Source organism: Setaria viridis, chromosome 2 (genome assembly GCF_005286985.2).
Source record: "Setaria viridis chromosome 2, Setaria_viridis_v4.0, whole genome shotgun sequence".
In the NCBI taxonomy this organism is placed as follows: domain Eukaryota; kingdom Viridiplantae; phylum Streptophyta; class Magnoliopsida; order Poales; family Poaceae; genus Setaria; species Setaria viridis.
In genome coordinates, this window is record NC_048264.2 from 44,115,693 (window position 1) to 44,130,788 (window position 15,096).

The 15,096-nt window shown below is 52.4% G+C and overlaps 3 protein-coding genes and 1 long non-coding RNA gene across 5 annotated transcripts; 2 read left to right on the plus strand and 2 right to left on the minus strand.

Annotated features, from left to right (window-relative positions):
• The first annotated feature begins 145 nt into the window (after positions 1 to 145).
• LOC117843226 (uncharacterized) lies at positions 146 to 4,048 on the plus strand. Of its 2 annotated transcripts, none has more exons than XM_034723795.2 (4): positions 146 to 947; positions 3,406 to 3,501; positions 3,588 to 3,655; positions 3,725 to 4,048. In XM_034723795.2, the coding sequence occupies exons 1-4, from the start codon at positions 315 to 317 to the stop codon at positions 3,771 to 3,773; spliced, it is 846 nt and encodes a 281-aa protein (XP_034579686.1). In that variant the 5' UTR covers positions 146 to 314; the 3' UTR covers positions 3,774 to 4,048. The 2 variants fall into 2 exon arrangements, with proteins under 2 accessions (XP_034579686.1, XP_034579685.1); XM_034723794.2 differs by having other exon boundaries at positions 160 to 947; positions 3,753 to 4,048.
• A 789-nt stretch (positions 4,049 to 4,837) lies between these two features.
• LOC117844476 (protein NODULATION SIGNALING PATHWAY 1) lies at positions 4,838 to 6,484 on the minus strand. The gene has a single exon (XM_034725171.1). It carries the CDS (start codon positions 6,482 to 6,484, stop codon positions 4,838 to 4,840), a length of 1,647 nt encoding a protein of 548 aa, XP_034581062.1.
• A 3,568-nt stretch (positions 6,485 to 10,052) lies between these two features.
• LOC117842923 (protein VACUOLELESS GAMETOPHYTES) lies at positions 10,053 to 10,959 on the plus strand. Its single transcript, XM_034723448.2, has 2 exons — positions 10,053 to 10,739; positions 10,872 to 10,959. Coding segments are annotated over exons 1-2 (654 nt in total). The 5' UTR covers positions 10,053 to 10,087; the 3' UTR covers positions 10,874 to 10,959.
• A 1,408-nt stretch (positions 10,960 to 12,367) lies between these two features.
• On the minus strand, positions 12,368 to 14,192 carry LOC140221737 (uncharacterized). Its single transcript, XR_011897408.1, has 2 exons — positions 14,098 to 14,192; positions 12,368 to 12,662 (listed from the first exon to the last, which is right to left on the minus strand). It is a non-coding gene; the product is annotated as an uncharacterized lncRNA (long non-coding RNA).
• Positions 14,193 to 15,096: the final 904 nt, after the last annotated feature.

The window sequence follows — 15,096 nt, forward strand, 5'->3', positions numbered from 1 at the left end:
GATAAACCTCAGAGATCAGTCGTGACATGCGCAGACTTTTGCAAATTGCAATGCTATATCTTGTCCAACGCATCAGTCGTGTTTTTGTGTTTTTTTTTTTACAAATTGTGCACTAGCGATATGCATATCTCTAGTTAATCTTGTCAGTTGTCCGGAATCCTTAGAAAAAAAGACATAACCGGAGAGTCCTCACAAAACAAAACACCCCGCGAATGCTCGCTCTCCATCCATATATGTGTCACAATCCGGGTCTCTCGCCCGTAAGACACCAACCGACCGCTTGAATTCCACGACGTCACTCGATCCCAACCGCAATGCCGACGCTGGGCATCGCGCCGCTGCTCGACGCCTACTTCCGCCGCCGCTTCGCCGCGGCGGGCCTCGTGGAGGCGTCCGTGCCCCTCGACGGCGGCGCCACCACGGTCCACTGCTGGCGCTTCCAGCCGGGCGCCATCGACGCGCGCCCCGTCCTCGTCCTCCTCCACGGCTTCGGGCCGCCGGCGACGTGGCAGTGGCGGCGCCAGGTGGGCCCGCTGTCCCGCCGGTTCCGCCTCATCGTCCCGGACCTCCTCTTCTTCGGCGGCTCGTCCACGTCGGCGGGCGCGCGCGTCTCCGAGGCCCAGCAGGCGGAGGCGGTGGCGAAGCTCGTGGCGGCCGTGGCGCCGGCGGCGCGCGTGTCGGTGGCCGGCACGAGCTACGGCGGGTTCGTGGCGTACCACGTGGCGCGGCTGCTGGGCCCCGGCGTCGTGGAGCGGGTGGTGATCGCCAGCTCCGACCTGCTCAAGGCCGACGCGGACGACCGCGCCCTGCTCCGCCGCGGCGGCGCCGAGCGCGTCGAGGACGTCATGCTGCCGCGCTCCCCCGAGCGGATGCGCCGGCTGCTGCAGCTCGCCTACCACCGCCCGCGCCGGTTCACGCCGGGCTTCGTGCTCCGCGACCTCGTCCAGGTAAAACGCAACACCCCTTTTCCCAGCCTCAATCCTTCTTACAACTCAAAGCACTAATCGATGCAATCGTGATTCCGATCATTCGCGTGGCTTGCCGCTTGGTGGCATTCATGCATGACCTAGCGTCGACGTCACGCCGAGACCATGCCACGTCCCCTGCTCATGACGTGGCCCTGGATTGGGATCTTGTTACGAAGCGAAGCTCCTCGTGCTCGCCTGTCGCCTCGCAGGTTTCCCAACCGCCGCGTTGGATCGCCATCAACTCCCAACGGCGGTGGCCCCTTCCTCCCTGACTCCCTCGCATCTCCCAATCGTTTCTCCGGCACTGCCGCTCTTCCAATCAACCCCGAACGCCCGGTCCAGCCGTCCAGACCTTCTAGAACCACCAGACTCTGCAGGTCACCGACCGGTGCACGCGTGTCGCCGCATGCCTGCCTACCTGCATTCCAACGAACGACAGACATCTCTGTACCCAATCAATCTCAATGCTTCTAGAAATCGTTCAGGAGGCCCTTCTTGGTTGATGCTGACGGCCATCTCGTGCTGGCCAGACAAAACCATTTTGATGGCTGCCATGCGCCATCGGTGGCGTGCGTCTGTGCAACTCACCTGCACCTGTTGCCGTAGCTACCCTATCTTAATTTCCTTGCAAGAACAGCCAGCACACATGTACAGTACCAGTCTTGATTCTTGGAAAGGAATATTAGGTGCTGGTATTGTACATCATCAGGTCATGGATTCAGTTGGAAGTTGGAACCTGAGACTCTTCGGCCTGACTTTGCTGCCATAGTCAATCAGCCATCATAGTTTGCCTGTACATCCACTCAGGCCTCAGGGGCGCACCTTCTCAATAGCCAAGGTCCCTCAATTTTCTAAAGTCCATTCCAGCAACAGTAAACTAAACTTAACAATAATGACTTCATCCATTGCTCTCTTATGGCTGGACCCTGCTGAAATTCGGGGCAAGCTCCGCCACTACATCCACTGCTCATATGAACTGTCATAATCAAGGGGTATGAAGTCTTTACTGATCACAGGAGTTGAGAAAAGGTAGGCCGTTTTTCTGGAATAGTACTGGTTGAAGGACCAAGGAGGAAGATCTTGCCATTGTCCAATTGCAGGCCTTGCATTTGGACAAAACCCAGCGGCTGCTTGAACATTTTGACAACCTCAGTAGCACAATTTGGAAGGGTTGTTGCATCTCAATCCTTTTTCGAACATGTAGGAGAACTGTGCGTATTTAGAGATGCATCTCAATCTGATCTTTTGGCGTTTGCATTCGTTTCACTAGTTCAGTACTTCAGTTCAATAGCGCACCATGCCCCAGGTCAGGTCATGATGCTGGTGGTGCAAAATCAATAATCTGCAGAAGGAAATTCAGACTCTAATTCTTGTTTGAACGTTAGTGCATCCAGCGCCGTCCCAGAGGATTTACCGGAGCGGCAAGCCCCGCGGCGGCGGTGGATTGCGGGGCCAGAGGATTTGCCGGAGTACGGCGAAGAAGACGCGGGCAGCTGTGGATCGGAGGTCGGAACGAGTCGTCGTCTCCTCAGTTTGTCTCGTGTCGAGTGCGAGAAGTAGAGGCGGTCTGGGCACGAGGCATCCGCCGTCGAGGAGGTTTTCCCGTCGCGACTATTGATCGCTATCCAAATATTTTTACAAACCCCCTCATATATTTTCATTAACAACCCTAAATTGGATCGCGATCCGGCGACGGCGACGGCGGCCTTGCCTCGTCGTCGGGAAGGGAACGGACTTAAACTGCGCACCTCCTCCGAATCTCCGCTCGTCCCCCTCGCCAACCCGATCTTCCCGACCGATATCGAGTCGAGTCTCCATGTTGGCCGGGATTCGGAGCTGCTGCAGATGGCCGTACGGATGCGAGCCCATGGCATGGTGCTCTATCGTCGTTGTCACCAAGCCGCCGGCTGCAGAATCATCTCTCCGTGTCCAAGCCTCAAAATTGAGCGCTACACTACACTCTGGCGATTGCAATTTTGCAGCTATATCGTGATCATCCAGCCGGGAGAAGAGATGGTGAGCTCATACTCAGATACTCTGCGAGGAATGTGTGCCCAGCTCAGAATCAGATCTTCCCTTTCCAAAAGCGCGCGTTCTGGCGGGGACGAAATGATCCCGTCATGGACAGAGCGAAGTTCATACTATGCTACTATCAGTTTCAGAATGAAAATGAGCTTGAAATGATTCTGAACTCTAGTAGGTTATTCCACATAGTAGCATAAATACATTCTTGTTTGAACGTTAGTGGATTGCGTAGGTTAAACAGGTACTCAACTGCAGTCTTGTTTGTGAAATTACATAGAAATTACCTGGTTCTGGAGAATGAAATAGAACAGAGTAGTAATTCGTTATTCATACTAGTATCTTTGTGAGTTCAGCATGCATACAATGATGCAACCTCTAGATTTGTTTGAGTAATAGTGAGATTCTTTTGCAGTATCTGTACAATGATAAAGTAGAAGAGAAGAAGGAGCTAATAAAGGGGATAACGCTGGGCAACAAAGACAAGTTCCAGCTTACACCACTCCCTCAGGTACTTCCTTTTTCAGACAGATAACTGCTGCAACGCATTACCGTCCATCTTTCTCCTGCTTACCCAACCTCTGTTCCATCTCTCAGGAAGTCCTTGTGTTATGGGGAGAGCATGATCAGATATTCCCTATAGAGAAGGCATTTGAAGTGGCAAGGTCAGTACATGCTGATCTCACCAATGATGTTACTACAGTTTGATTTCACGCGTTGCATTTACCTTGCAGTGTAACTTACGGAAGATTGGCAATGCAGGAAACTTGGAGCAAGTGCTAGGTTGGAGGTCCTCAAGGACACCGGCCACATGCCTCAGGAGGAGGATCCAAAGCGGTTCAACGAGGCAATCCTGAAGTTTTTGCTTCCAGCTCCAAAGTCCTCTTTGTAATGGTATATGAATGGTTGGTTACTCAGGACCAAAGATCACAAGAGAGATCATAATTTAAGCTGCATTCTGCTAAACTGATGTAATTATATGTTGGTTCGATATTACCTCCAAGATTGATTAAATTGGGAAAAAAAAAGTGGTTCCCCATGGAATGCACCATGCGTAATTTCTTGTGCTGTTTTAGCTTGTTTGTGTTGTGAATTGCGAAATTGGAGTTGGAGACTGAAGGATTCGTGCAATTAAATCTCTGCAAGTGCCATTACAGTTTCAGGCCAGAAAATTGGAAACATTAGGCATATTTGACAGTCCAACAGAAATGGACTTCGGCAACTCTGCTCACTTTGTCTGGCTTGTCAATTTGTGAGCTGATTTGATGAGCGCTAGTTAAACTTTGACCAGAGTAACTAGCGCTCATGATATGACGGCAGATCCGGTGTCCCCTATCCTCATACTACTACCAGTTGAAGGTTTCGACAAGATTAACAAGAACGGGTTATCTACATATCTATATCTTGATAGTCATCGTAAATGGAAGACTCTGGTTGACCTGGGCATCATATAGCAAAATTCTAGCACATAAGGCAGAGATTTTACATGAATTTCATAGGACCCAATTCAATTTCCAGGATTCGGGGGGAGAGCGTCCCCGACAAGGTCTGACTTTGTACAAACTGTTGTTGGCAGGCTGAACAAGAAGAAGAAGAAAAAAAGGGCGCTCTTGCGCCGATCGCCCGCCCGGACAACACCTCATCAGACTTGCCAACCACACGGGCGTGTCGCACTACCCCCAAGGCCCCAACCGCATGTCCGGACGGCACCAGGGGTCCAGGGCGCTCAGTCCAAGCGTCCAGTCCATTCATGCTCAAAGGTCGCGCGCGCATCAGCTCGTGCACGAACCACGAACGAAGCGCTTGCGCAACCGCGGGGCGCCTGCATCTCCTTCACCTCGTGTCGCTCACGCGCCATGCCACATCGGCTCCGGGCCGGCCTGCGCCGGCCGCCACAGGGAGCAGAACGACACGGGCTGCCCTTTCCACCGGAGCCCCACCGCGGCGCCGGCGGACGGCGACGGCGGCACCAGCTCCCACCCGCTGTCGTACTTCCTCAGCAGCGCCTTCGCCGTCTCAACCGCCTCGCCCCCGAACGCCGCCTCCTCGAACCCCGCCGCGGCGAGACGCGCCCGCCACGCCTCCCTCCCTCCGGCCACGGCCGCTCCCCGCCGCGCCGTGGCCGCCAACGCTGTCCCGGCCTCCGCTTCCATCACCCGCCTCTCGTCGACGTCCCGGCCCTTGAACGCCGCGGCCGTCGAGTCCAGGAACATCCAGAGATTCTCCAGCCTGGCCGCGAACTCGATCGCCGCGCTGCTGTCGCTTCGGCTGCCGCACTCCAGCTCGGCGAGGATTAGTAGCTCTGGGTTGAGGGTCCTGATGTTTCGGAGCACGGCTGCTTGCTCGTCGGTGGCGGCGTGGCCGAGACGGAACTGGAGGCAGACGACGAGGGTCTCGCCGGGGGTGAGAATGCCGTGCAAGGTGTCCAAACTTGGTGCCTGCACGATGGTGAGGTCCAGGTTAATGGTCTTGGCGTACCGGAGCAGCTGCAGTGAGCAGTCGTATCCCGGAGGGGAAGACGAGAAGGGCGCCGGTGGGGTGGCCGCGTGGCCGGCGACGGCGAGGCGTACGGACGGCGGCGTGGAGCCCCGTGGCACGCGGGTGAGCGCCTCGAGCAGCGTCGGCCACTGCACGCCGTGCGAGACGCCGACGTCCACGACGTGAACCCGACGGGGCTCGGCCGCGGCACCCCTCGCCGACGCGGCCTGCGCGATCGCGGCGTTGGCGAGCGCGTTCGGCACGGCGAACCACGGGCTGACCTCGTTGAACCTGATGAGCGACGCGCGGAAGAGGCGCGGGTCGGCGCCGGGGAACGCTGGCGCCGGGCACTCGCAGGGCGGCATCTTTAGGGTCGCCGCGGCCGCTTGGCCCACGGCGGCCGGGAGTCGGAGGGCGAGGCCGCGCAGCCCGTGCGCGGCCAGGCGGTGGTTTGGCTCGCCGGAGAAGGAGGCGAGCTCGCTGAGCACGTACAGCAGGTGCTGCGCGCGCGGCAGGTTGCCCGCCTCGATGGCGACCGCGCACGGGTTCAGCAGCTGCTCCGCCCACCTCGCATCCCTGTCCAAGCTCGCATCACCTGCCCTGGCACTGCCCTTCTTGCTCGGCTTCCGGCTGCAGCTCGTTCCTCCCCTGTCAAGTTCAGGGCCACCTCTGCCGCCGCCGCCGCCAACCGGACAGCGCTGGCTGCTGTGCTGTGGAGACTTGCGTTTCCTAGGCTGACCGAACTCCTGCGGCGACGCCACCGGCGACGGCGCAACGCTAGTGGAAACCGGACCCAGGCCTGACTGGGGCAAGGTGGTGGCCGGAGGTGGCAGTGTCTCCGTGACCATGCTGTGGAAGCCCTGCCGCTCCGCCTCTGCTGATGCCTGCATCCAGCCATAAGCATCGAGGCCGAGGTCAAGGTCGGCGGCGAGGAAGGCGATGGACTCATCGAGCCAATCCGAGGCGCTGCTGCTTGTGGCGGCGGCGGGTTCTTGGCCATCTCGCTCATTGCTCATGGCGATCGCATAGGGTGGAGATCTCTCACTCACCTCTCAAGATTGCAAGGGCTTGGAGATCTTAGCATATGTGTACTGCAACTCTGAAAGGTTAGGACGAAGTACAGATCCTATCTATCAGTGTACTTCAGAAGTGCGGCGCTCCCAGCATTTTTATACTAACACCATCCTTATGCTGATGATTGGATGGTGACAAGGATTGCTTCTAGTTATATGTCCATCTCACCAGTTCCTTGGAGCCACAACACTACGAAAGCTCACATGATTAGATGGTTGCTAACCAAATGACGCTTGGGAAGTCCATGACGCAGGCGTTGTGGGACACTAATAATCTTGCATAGTGACATTGCTGTCTTCAAAACAAATTGACAACATTTTTCTCTAAATAATCTCTTACGGCAGGTAGCTTAGGCTAAAATCTGAACCTGTAAGGACTCGACAGTTGTTCAGGCCTGAAAACTGATTTACGTTTTTTAGCTGATCATCGTTTGTATCCATGTAGATTGTACATGTAATACAACCAAAGGCATGTACATCAAGGGAATAATGCAGTTTCAGCCTGGATCGGTAGCAACAAAAACTTTGCAGTTTACAAAAAGGAATCGTTCCACATCAAGAAAAGGATCATTCGATCAACTAGTCATATTAAAAAACAGAAACTTGTGGTCTTAGTCGTAGTTGTTTGGGATTAATTGTTATAATTATAGTAGGCAACAGTGCAGCACAGAGTTACAACGGCAAGACATTTCTTTCTTCCATGGTTCCACGGTTTATTCAGTCTTGTGCTGAGTAGATAAGAGATAGCGACTGTAAAATGTATCTCGCTGCAATCCAGCAGCTTTCTATCCTACACACTGGAACACTAGATAATACTGCTGGAGACAAGTTTCAATGACACACCTGTTACAGAAAGATCCAGTTTTTTAGCTGTAGTAATCGATGGATTGGCTTAATGACATCGAGCTGTCCTTGTCGAGTGCAATCCATGCCGCATTAACAAATGGTACAGTGTTACGTACCCATCACAGGTTCATAGATTAACAGAAGAATTTCATGTGCTTCAATCTTCCGGAACCTTCAGTGCTTCTCTTATTCGATTATTGCTTCAACTTGCCAAGGTGTTGGCCTATCGAACCCTACCCTAGTGCGCAGCCGAGCCAATTAGTTTTAGAACTGATGACTATCAACCAGCCAGCTGCCTAGTTTATGCAAGCAAATAAGCAAACTGCAGCTAAAATGAACACAAGAAACGGTCGCGGTGCTATCTTCTTTTGGTGCTTAAATCAGCAAACTGGATGGTCCAGGGCTCAAGGGACATCTTGACTCGATATCACTTCCACATTCTATCATACACCTATCACTTCCAGAGACACAACTTGACTCGATATCAGCAAAATAAAGATTCCAAATTCCGAATTGTTATTATATTCTGACCTTTTATAACTAAAATTTCTTTTTTTTGAAACGTAAAGGGGCAGGAGCACTGCCATATCATATAAGGAGAGAGATGAGTGAACCGTTTAGATTACATGATGAAATACAAAAAATCCACATGAAGTTTCTGGATCCCAAATATATTACAAGTCCATTCCAACATGATGTTGTCATACAGAATCATCTGGATGATATTTTCATGTGCGGCATCATCATTATAGTAATGTGTGAGCTCTGAGCCTCTGACATGTAAGGCAGCCTAACCTACATTACTAACCAATCAGGGAATTAAACTAGTAACTAGAGACACGCATGATGACCTATCAGCGTAGGAATATTAGAATATGCCTTCTGAAAATCCCATTGTGCTTCATTCTAGAATGGACTATCGTCTTTGAACAAGATTGGTTTTATTTGCACAGACATATTGTGATCTGTCCATTGCTCCACTAAAATCAGAACATCGTAACAGCTCATATTTCTCTATTTCATTCCTGACAAACTATATTTCGCGATAATGTGTTACCGGTCGGTGACGTGTGTTTAAGTGACCGAACAAACATTGTGGTACTTGAAAGAGATAAATAGACACGCATCAACCTTTTAAATGGAAGGTCAATCATGCTTATATTCTGATTGTATGAGATTTGTTTTGAGATCAAGGCAGTTAATTCCAAGTTGAGCAAATACCTTCAAATTTGTCTTGATATTACAAGTTCCAGTTATCCAACTACCTGCCAACTGCAATCATAAAAGCTTTCTTGGGACTGTTCCCCATGCCGGGAAACATCTACTTGCTGTCCCCTGTACATGCTGCAGGGAGCTGACCCATATCGACATAATATGACTACCATTTCGCACCATCTTGGCATCGGTTGGTTAACATGTATCAGCGCCAATATTTTCTTTGCCTTGTGTATTATTCGCCGCTTTTTGAAAAGCCACATCAGACAGTCTGTTAGGTTCAGTGGTTTCTGCTGACGGCAATCTGGTTCGGGAGCGAACGTTATTTTGGGATTGGGAAAATGCATCGATACAAAGGAAACTAGTAGAATTTTCCGGGGGAGTGTGCTGAAACATCATTCTGAAAAGGACGTTGGGTTGGCTTGTACCGGGTCAGGTTTTACCTGTCCGTTGCCCTGGTTTACCGTCGCTAGCTGCTTGATCATTGTCTTGTTTGCAGCTCTGGTTTTCTTCTGTGGTTACAGTTTGTTTGTTCTAACCTAGGCCTCAAGCTAACTCCCTTACTTGATTAAGCATGATGCTTTTTGCACGATTGAGCTGCCATGCAGTTGACTTGACGAAGAATGAGGATGCTCACGGTTGATTTGAATCAGTTATCCTCTCGATCGTGGGAAACTTCGAATTCAGGACTGCCAGAATGATCGGGGTCAACGCCCTTGCATATATAGGTACCTATACGTGCTTAAATCGTCGTGTCTGATTTTCTGCTAAGAACCACTTCTGTTGGTCACATGATTAGTGATTAAGTTTTAAGTACAGGATCGATGCCCTATGCTGCTCACGATTGAGCTGTCATGGAGTTGACTTGCTTTTTCTGACCTGAAGTCAACTATACAAAATTCAGATTCGTACAACACAAGCAATTGCTTGAAGGAGCAGTGCACTAATTCATGTGTATGCTCGACAACTAGCCCAGAGGATGCGCAGGGTCGAAATCAGCCATATGTACTCCTTTTATCTCAAAAAAGAATATTAATCTAGCTTCATCTTAAATCAAACCATTTTAAATCTGACTAATCAATTAATAAAAAGTATCAATATTTATGATACCAAATAATTACCTTAAAATGTATCATGAAATATATTTTCAAAGTGTACCTATTTGGTCTCGATAATAAATATGGATACTTTTTGTAAATTTGATTAAATTTAAGATAATTTGACCTACGACACAACTAGAAAGTCTACTCTTTGATGGATAGAGGGAGTAAATTTGTGCAGTTGCATACAAATAGATAATGTACATTATTGCAACCGCTGTAAGTTGGCACATGCAACCAACTGTTGTAAACGTCTGCACCACATGGCAAAGGGCCACCTTAACTGCATTTGGCATCCTGTGGACAACTATAAATACCCATGCTACATTGCAACCCCAATGTCCAGAACACACACGACGAACAAGCGAGAGATCGAGGGAGCGAGATGGCCGAGGACACCATTACCCACTTCTCCCATCCAGGCCACGAGCTGGTGAAGCGGCACTACACCGGGCCGTTCGGCTGCGTCATGTGCTGGGAGCGCCTGTCCGGCGCCGGCTGCGATTTCGCCATCCACGACGCCTGCGCCGGCCACCCGCAGACGCTCACCTCTCCGTCTCACCACCCGCACCAGCTCGTGCTCGTCGAGACCCGCCGCGACGTGACCCACGGCTGCGACGTCTGCGCCGGCCGCTGCGCCGCCGGGTGCTTCCTCTACCGCTGCCCGCCGTGCGGGTTCGACATGCACCCGCGCTGCGCCAAGCTGCCCCCGGCCGTGCGCAGCGTGCGGCACCCGGAGCATGACCTCGCGCTCGTAGTCGCCGAGGGTCGCTGCGCCGCGTGCCACGCCATGCATGGCGCCGGTGCGCGCGCGTGGCTCTACCGTTGCAACGTGTGCAACCTCGACCTCCACGTCTCGTGCGCCGCCGCCGAGGGCCCGGAGGACGCTGAGAACGGGCATTTCCCTGGTGCCGGGGACGACGGCCTCGGGCTTGACATTCGTGGCGAACTCCTTCGCTCCAGGATCGCCGCTCAGAGTCACATGGCTACTGCGCTTGCCATGAGGAACGCCGGCTGGAGCTTAGCGAACCTTATCTGTGAGTTACTCGTCCCCCTTAAAATGCGGACAGTACTAGTAGCTCAGAGTCACAATTTCCATCGCAGCATTTGTTTGTGACATATTGAGAACACACTTGCAACCTTACTAGATTCTTCCATGAATCTTACAGGAATCTGACGTGCAACAACAAGCACCTGCCTGAAGTTCGCAACATATGGGCTTCACTACGTGAATAATTAATGTGTGTATTTGTTTCATCACGACGCGTGCGCGTCTGTGTCTGTGCCACTCGCCCACTCGTGCAATTTTAACAGTATTCTTTTTTTTTTAAATAAAAACAGTTCACATGGGCCACGTCCAGGCCAGAACCTATCGGCCCACTACAAGCAACAACCCCCCACCGGTGGCGCCTGGGCCCTTCTCCTTTCCTTCCGATTCCGACGCCGCCACCGCCGTCTTCCAGATTCCAACCCTGTTTGTTGTCAGCCGCCGCCGCGGTCGCCGTTGATCTTCTCATTAACTACAGCTCGACACCGATAGCTCTTATCCACCCCCCCCCCCCCCCCCCCCCCCCCCCCGATTTAGCCCCTGAATCGAGTAAGCGGCTTTCACATGCCGTCCAACACAAGCGCCGCCGCCTCCGGAGATCGAGCGATCCTTCTCGACGCCAACGCCTGCGTCGAGGCGCGCCGGAACGCGACGACGGCCGTATGCGAGACGAGGAACGTCCTGACCATCGAGGCGTCCTGCTGGCCTGCGGAGCCGCCGCTTCCCACGAAGCTATTCGTGTTCTGCCACGGCGCCAGCATCCGCGAGCAACCCATGGTCCTCCGCGCCGTCTAGGACCTGGTGCTCTTCCGCGTCACCGTCGCCGGCGGGGGCGGACCAGACACCATCAGATTCCGTGGCGAGGACTGCGGCTACTTCATCTACCGGCACGGGGCCGACTCGACTCCGAGGTCGGGAGCTGGACCTCCACGGCAGCGTCGCTGGAGGCCCCTCGGAGAGCCGCGCCGGTGGAAATCCCCACCAAATCCAGGCGTGCACAAAGCGTGGCAAGGCCTGCCTCAAGTTTGCTGAATTGAAAGCTACCAGCGAGCGTCTTCCCTACGACGATGTCGAGACCGGGTTGCCTGCCTTCAAGGTCGACGACTGGACCATCACCACATGGAGCAACACGAGGATGGCTGGTGCTTACGAGGACTGGGAAGAGGAATTCACGGTCCTTGCTTCTGAGCTCAAAATCAGTGACGCTGTACGCTTGCAGTTGCAGAAGACTGGATTGCTGCGGTGTAATCCGTCACGGGAAGGCGAGGAGGCTGTAGTTGATCTCGGGTTGCAGAATCTCGTGGTGTTTGAACCCAAACCCAGCCTGAATGGAGAAGATGATGTCGTTTACCTGATGGCCAGGACAAAGTTCATGCACCCCAAGGTTTATGCTCTGGCTGTTGACACGAGGAACAGCGTGCTGCTAGGTGCGGCTGAGTTCAGCACTGGATTACGATCGCTTTCGGGTCTCACCTATCACTTCGGTGCTATCACCAAGTATATATGAATCTGGTGCCACTCTAGGTAAGGGTTATGCTATGCAGCAATTGCTTCATTTTGTTACTTCGATGAACCGGCATTCAAGCACATGTATACCGTTTTTAAAAAAATCATATGTACTGTGATTGAGTTAGAAATTCAGATTATGTTGATAGAGATCGTTTCTTCCTAACCATTATGATTGCCTCAGCTTCCATGCTCGGCGATGTTCGGTGCAATGCAAGTGTGCAGCATGCTAGTTGCAAGTTTTACATAGTTCATCTCATCCTGTTCCTACTCTGCCACATGTGTAACATCTTGAATTGTCATGCTGCGCTTACCTCTCAGCTTATTTTGATCCGTCCGGCCGCTGCTTTCGATCGCATCCATCTAGTTTATATTGGAAAAATTCCAATCCAAATCCAATCAAGCGCTGGAAAGGTATAGCTCAGGAAAGCAGGCAAGTTAGTAGTGGTAGACTAGTCACCTCGTACGAACTTGAATTATAGATTTACGGACGTGGAATGAAATTATAGATGTCTTTGCCGCTCAAGATTCTTTTTTAAAAATCTTTTTCATTGTTTGAGGAGTGACCACGAGGCACGAGCGTTGATGTCTTGATGAGTCGGGCTCTGCACGACCTTCACCGGGAAATGAGCTTCTTCGCGTCAGAATCCAAGCACAAAATAACATTAGCTGCTGCGGTCAAAATAAAGAACGCCGAATTCAGCATACTGAGTCTGTTCTAACTTAACGCACACCAGCAGCAAGGCCCCCGCGTCGTCTCTCTGGAGGCGACTCGGATGGCACCCACGCCCCGCTGCCACCACCACCCTCCAGGCCTCCTCCCCACCTCGTGCCTGCTAGGAAGGCTGCGGCGGGGCCTCTCTCACCGGCCGGGGGGCTCGCGCAAGTCTAAGGCGCGGCGGCGTCCCGGGCTGGCGGATCCGACGTCCCAGGGATCGGATTCTGGGCCAGATCTGTATGGGGCGGCAACCGGCGTGTTCGTGGCCCGTGCCGGCGCGGCGGCGGGATGATGGCCGGCTTGGGCGCGGTGCTGCGGACGGCGACGGTGACAACGGGATGACGGCCGACCTAGGCACGGTGCTGCGGACGGCGACAGCGGGATAGCGGCCGCACTAGGCGCAGTGCTGCGGACGGCGGCGGCGACACCGGGATGGCGGCCGCACTAGGCACGGTGCTGCGGACGGCGGTGGTGCCCCTGGGCGGCGGTGCTACGACGGTCGGAGGCAGCGTGGTGGGGCATGGCGTGTGCGGTGGCAAGGGTGCGCCGGACCGGCGGCGGGCACGTGCGTGAAGGGTTGAGCAGCGCGGCTCGCGGAGGCCGGCCCCGGGCGCGAAGATGAGGTAGCACCGCGTGGGGGAACAAGTGTTAGGACATGCAGGCTTCTGTTCTATAGCATCAAGGATAAATCTAGAACCCTAAAACTTCTAACTCTTACCAATAAAGAAAGATCTAACAGCATGTAAGGAATCAGGAGCGGACCCAGCATAGGATAATTTTTGCAAACAACTAGTAGGTAAATATCTGGGTCAGATCCGAATTCAAATATGCTTACAATATAAAAAAGGCCCATAAGTACGATATATGCACTAGGTCACTAGGACAAGCAGACTTCTATTCTACAGCATCCAGAACATATCTAGAACCCTAAAACTGAACTGACTCTTACCAATAAATCGAGATTTCACCATACAAGGAACTGGGGATGGAACCAGCATAGGGTAATTTTCGCAAACAAAATCGAAGCCAGTAGGTATATCGTAACAGGGTCGGATCCGAATACAAATAGCTTACATGTCCTCCGTTTCGCTCGGCAGGGAGGGAAGAGAAGGGGAGGGCATACCTTGTGAGTGCTCGTCGCCGGGGAGGGGAGGGAGCAGGGCGCGGCGGCCGTTGAGGGGGGAAACGAGGGGTGTAGGGCTGGAAGCCTGCGACAGCACATTAGATGCGGGGAAGCGTGGGACAGGAAGGGGTGCGGGCCCTTAACGGGCCGTGTCTGGACCGGCACACCGTGCCACACTATGATGGTCCAAGCACGGCCCGATACGTTGTGCCCCCTGTCGCCCGTTAGGCCAGGCCTGTTTGCCCAAGTATACATGCGGAGATCTACCTAACTATCCTCCGCACGATTTTTGAAATTTTTATTATTTGAGATTCGTGTTATAGTAGATGGATGATTAAAATGAAGTGAATATGTTGGGCATCCTGAGCTCCCGGGTGAGATGGGGGAGCAAGCATGCACACAATCTCACCATGCTAAAATGTTGGATTAGCTTATCAAAAATGTTGAGTCAAAATATGTTGTTGCAAGAAAATGTTGAGTATGTATAATGCTTGGGACAGCCTGGGTGAAGTGGGGGTTTGAAAGTTGCAACTCTTAACTATCTTCCACAAGATATATCGCGACGCGCTTAGGACGATGGTAGCGAGTAGCTAATTCGTTTTTGCCAAAAAAAAAATACCGGCTGTCAAGTCATCCCTGTTTTGCATACCGCTATCTTTTGAATATTGGTTTATCATTTAATAAATTCAAGCAACAAAACCTATTCTTTTTTAGCGAGCTTTACAAGAGGACTAAAAAAAGGTGTTGACTTGTGACGGTCCTTGACCTAACTTGGATCTAGTCACAAATTCTTTTTCGTTTAAAGGTATATATAAAGAAAAGACTTTTGGATCCTAATATATCGTACACTTTCCGGTAGTCAAAGTTTTCCGGTTGTCACGTAAAGCTGGCAGGCTTTCTTTTCGAGCGAAAGCCGATGGAATACGGAAACAGGAGTAGACACTAACAGTACGGGCTTATTTTACTAGTTGAAACTGAAATGGAGCGCAACAGGATGCG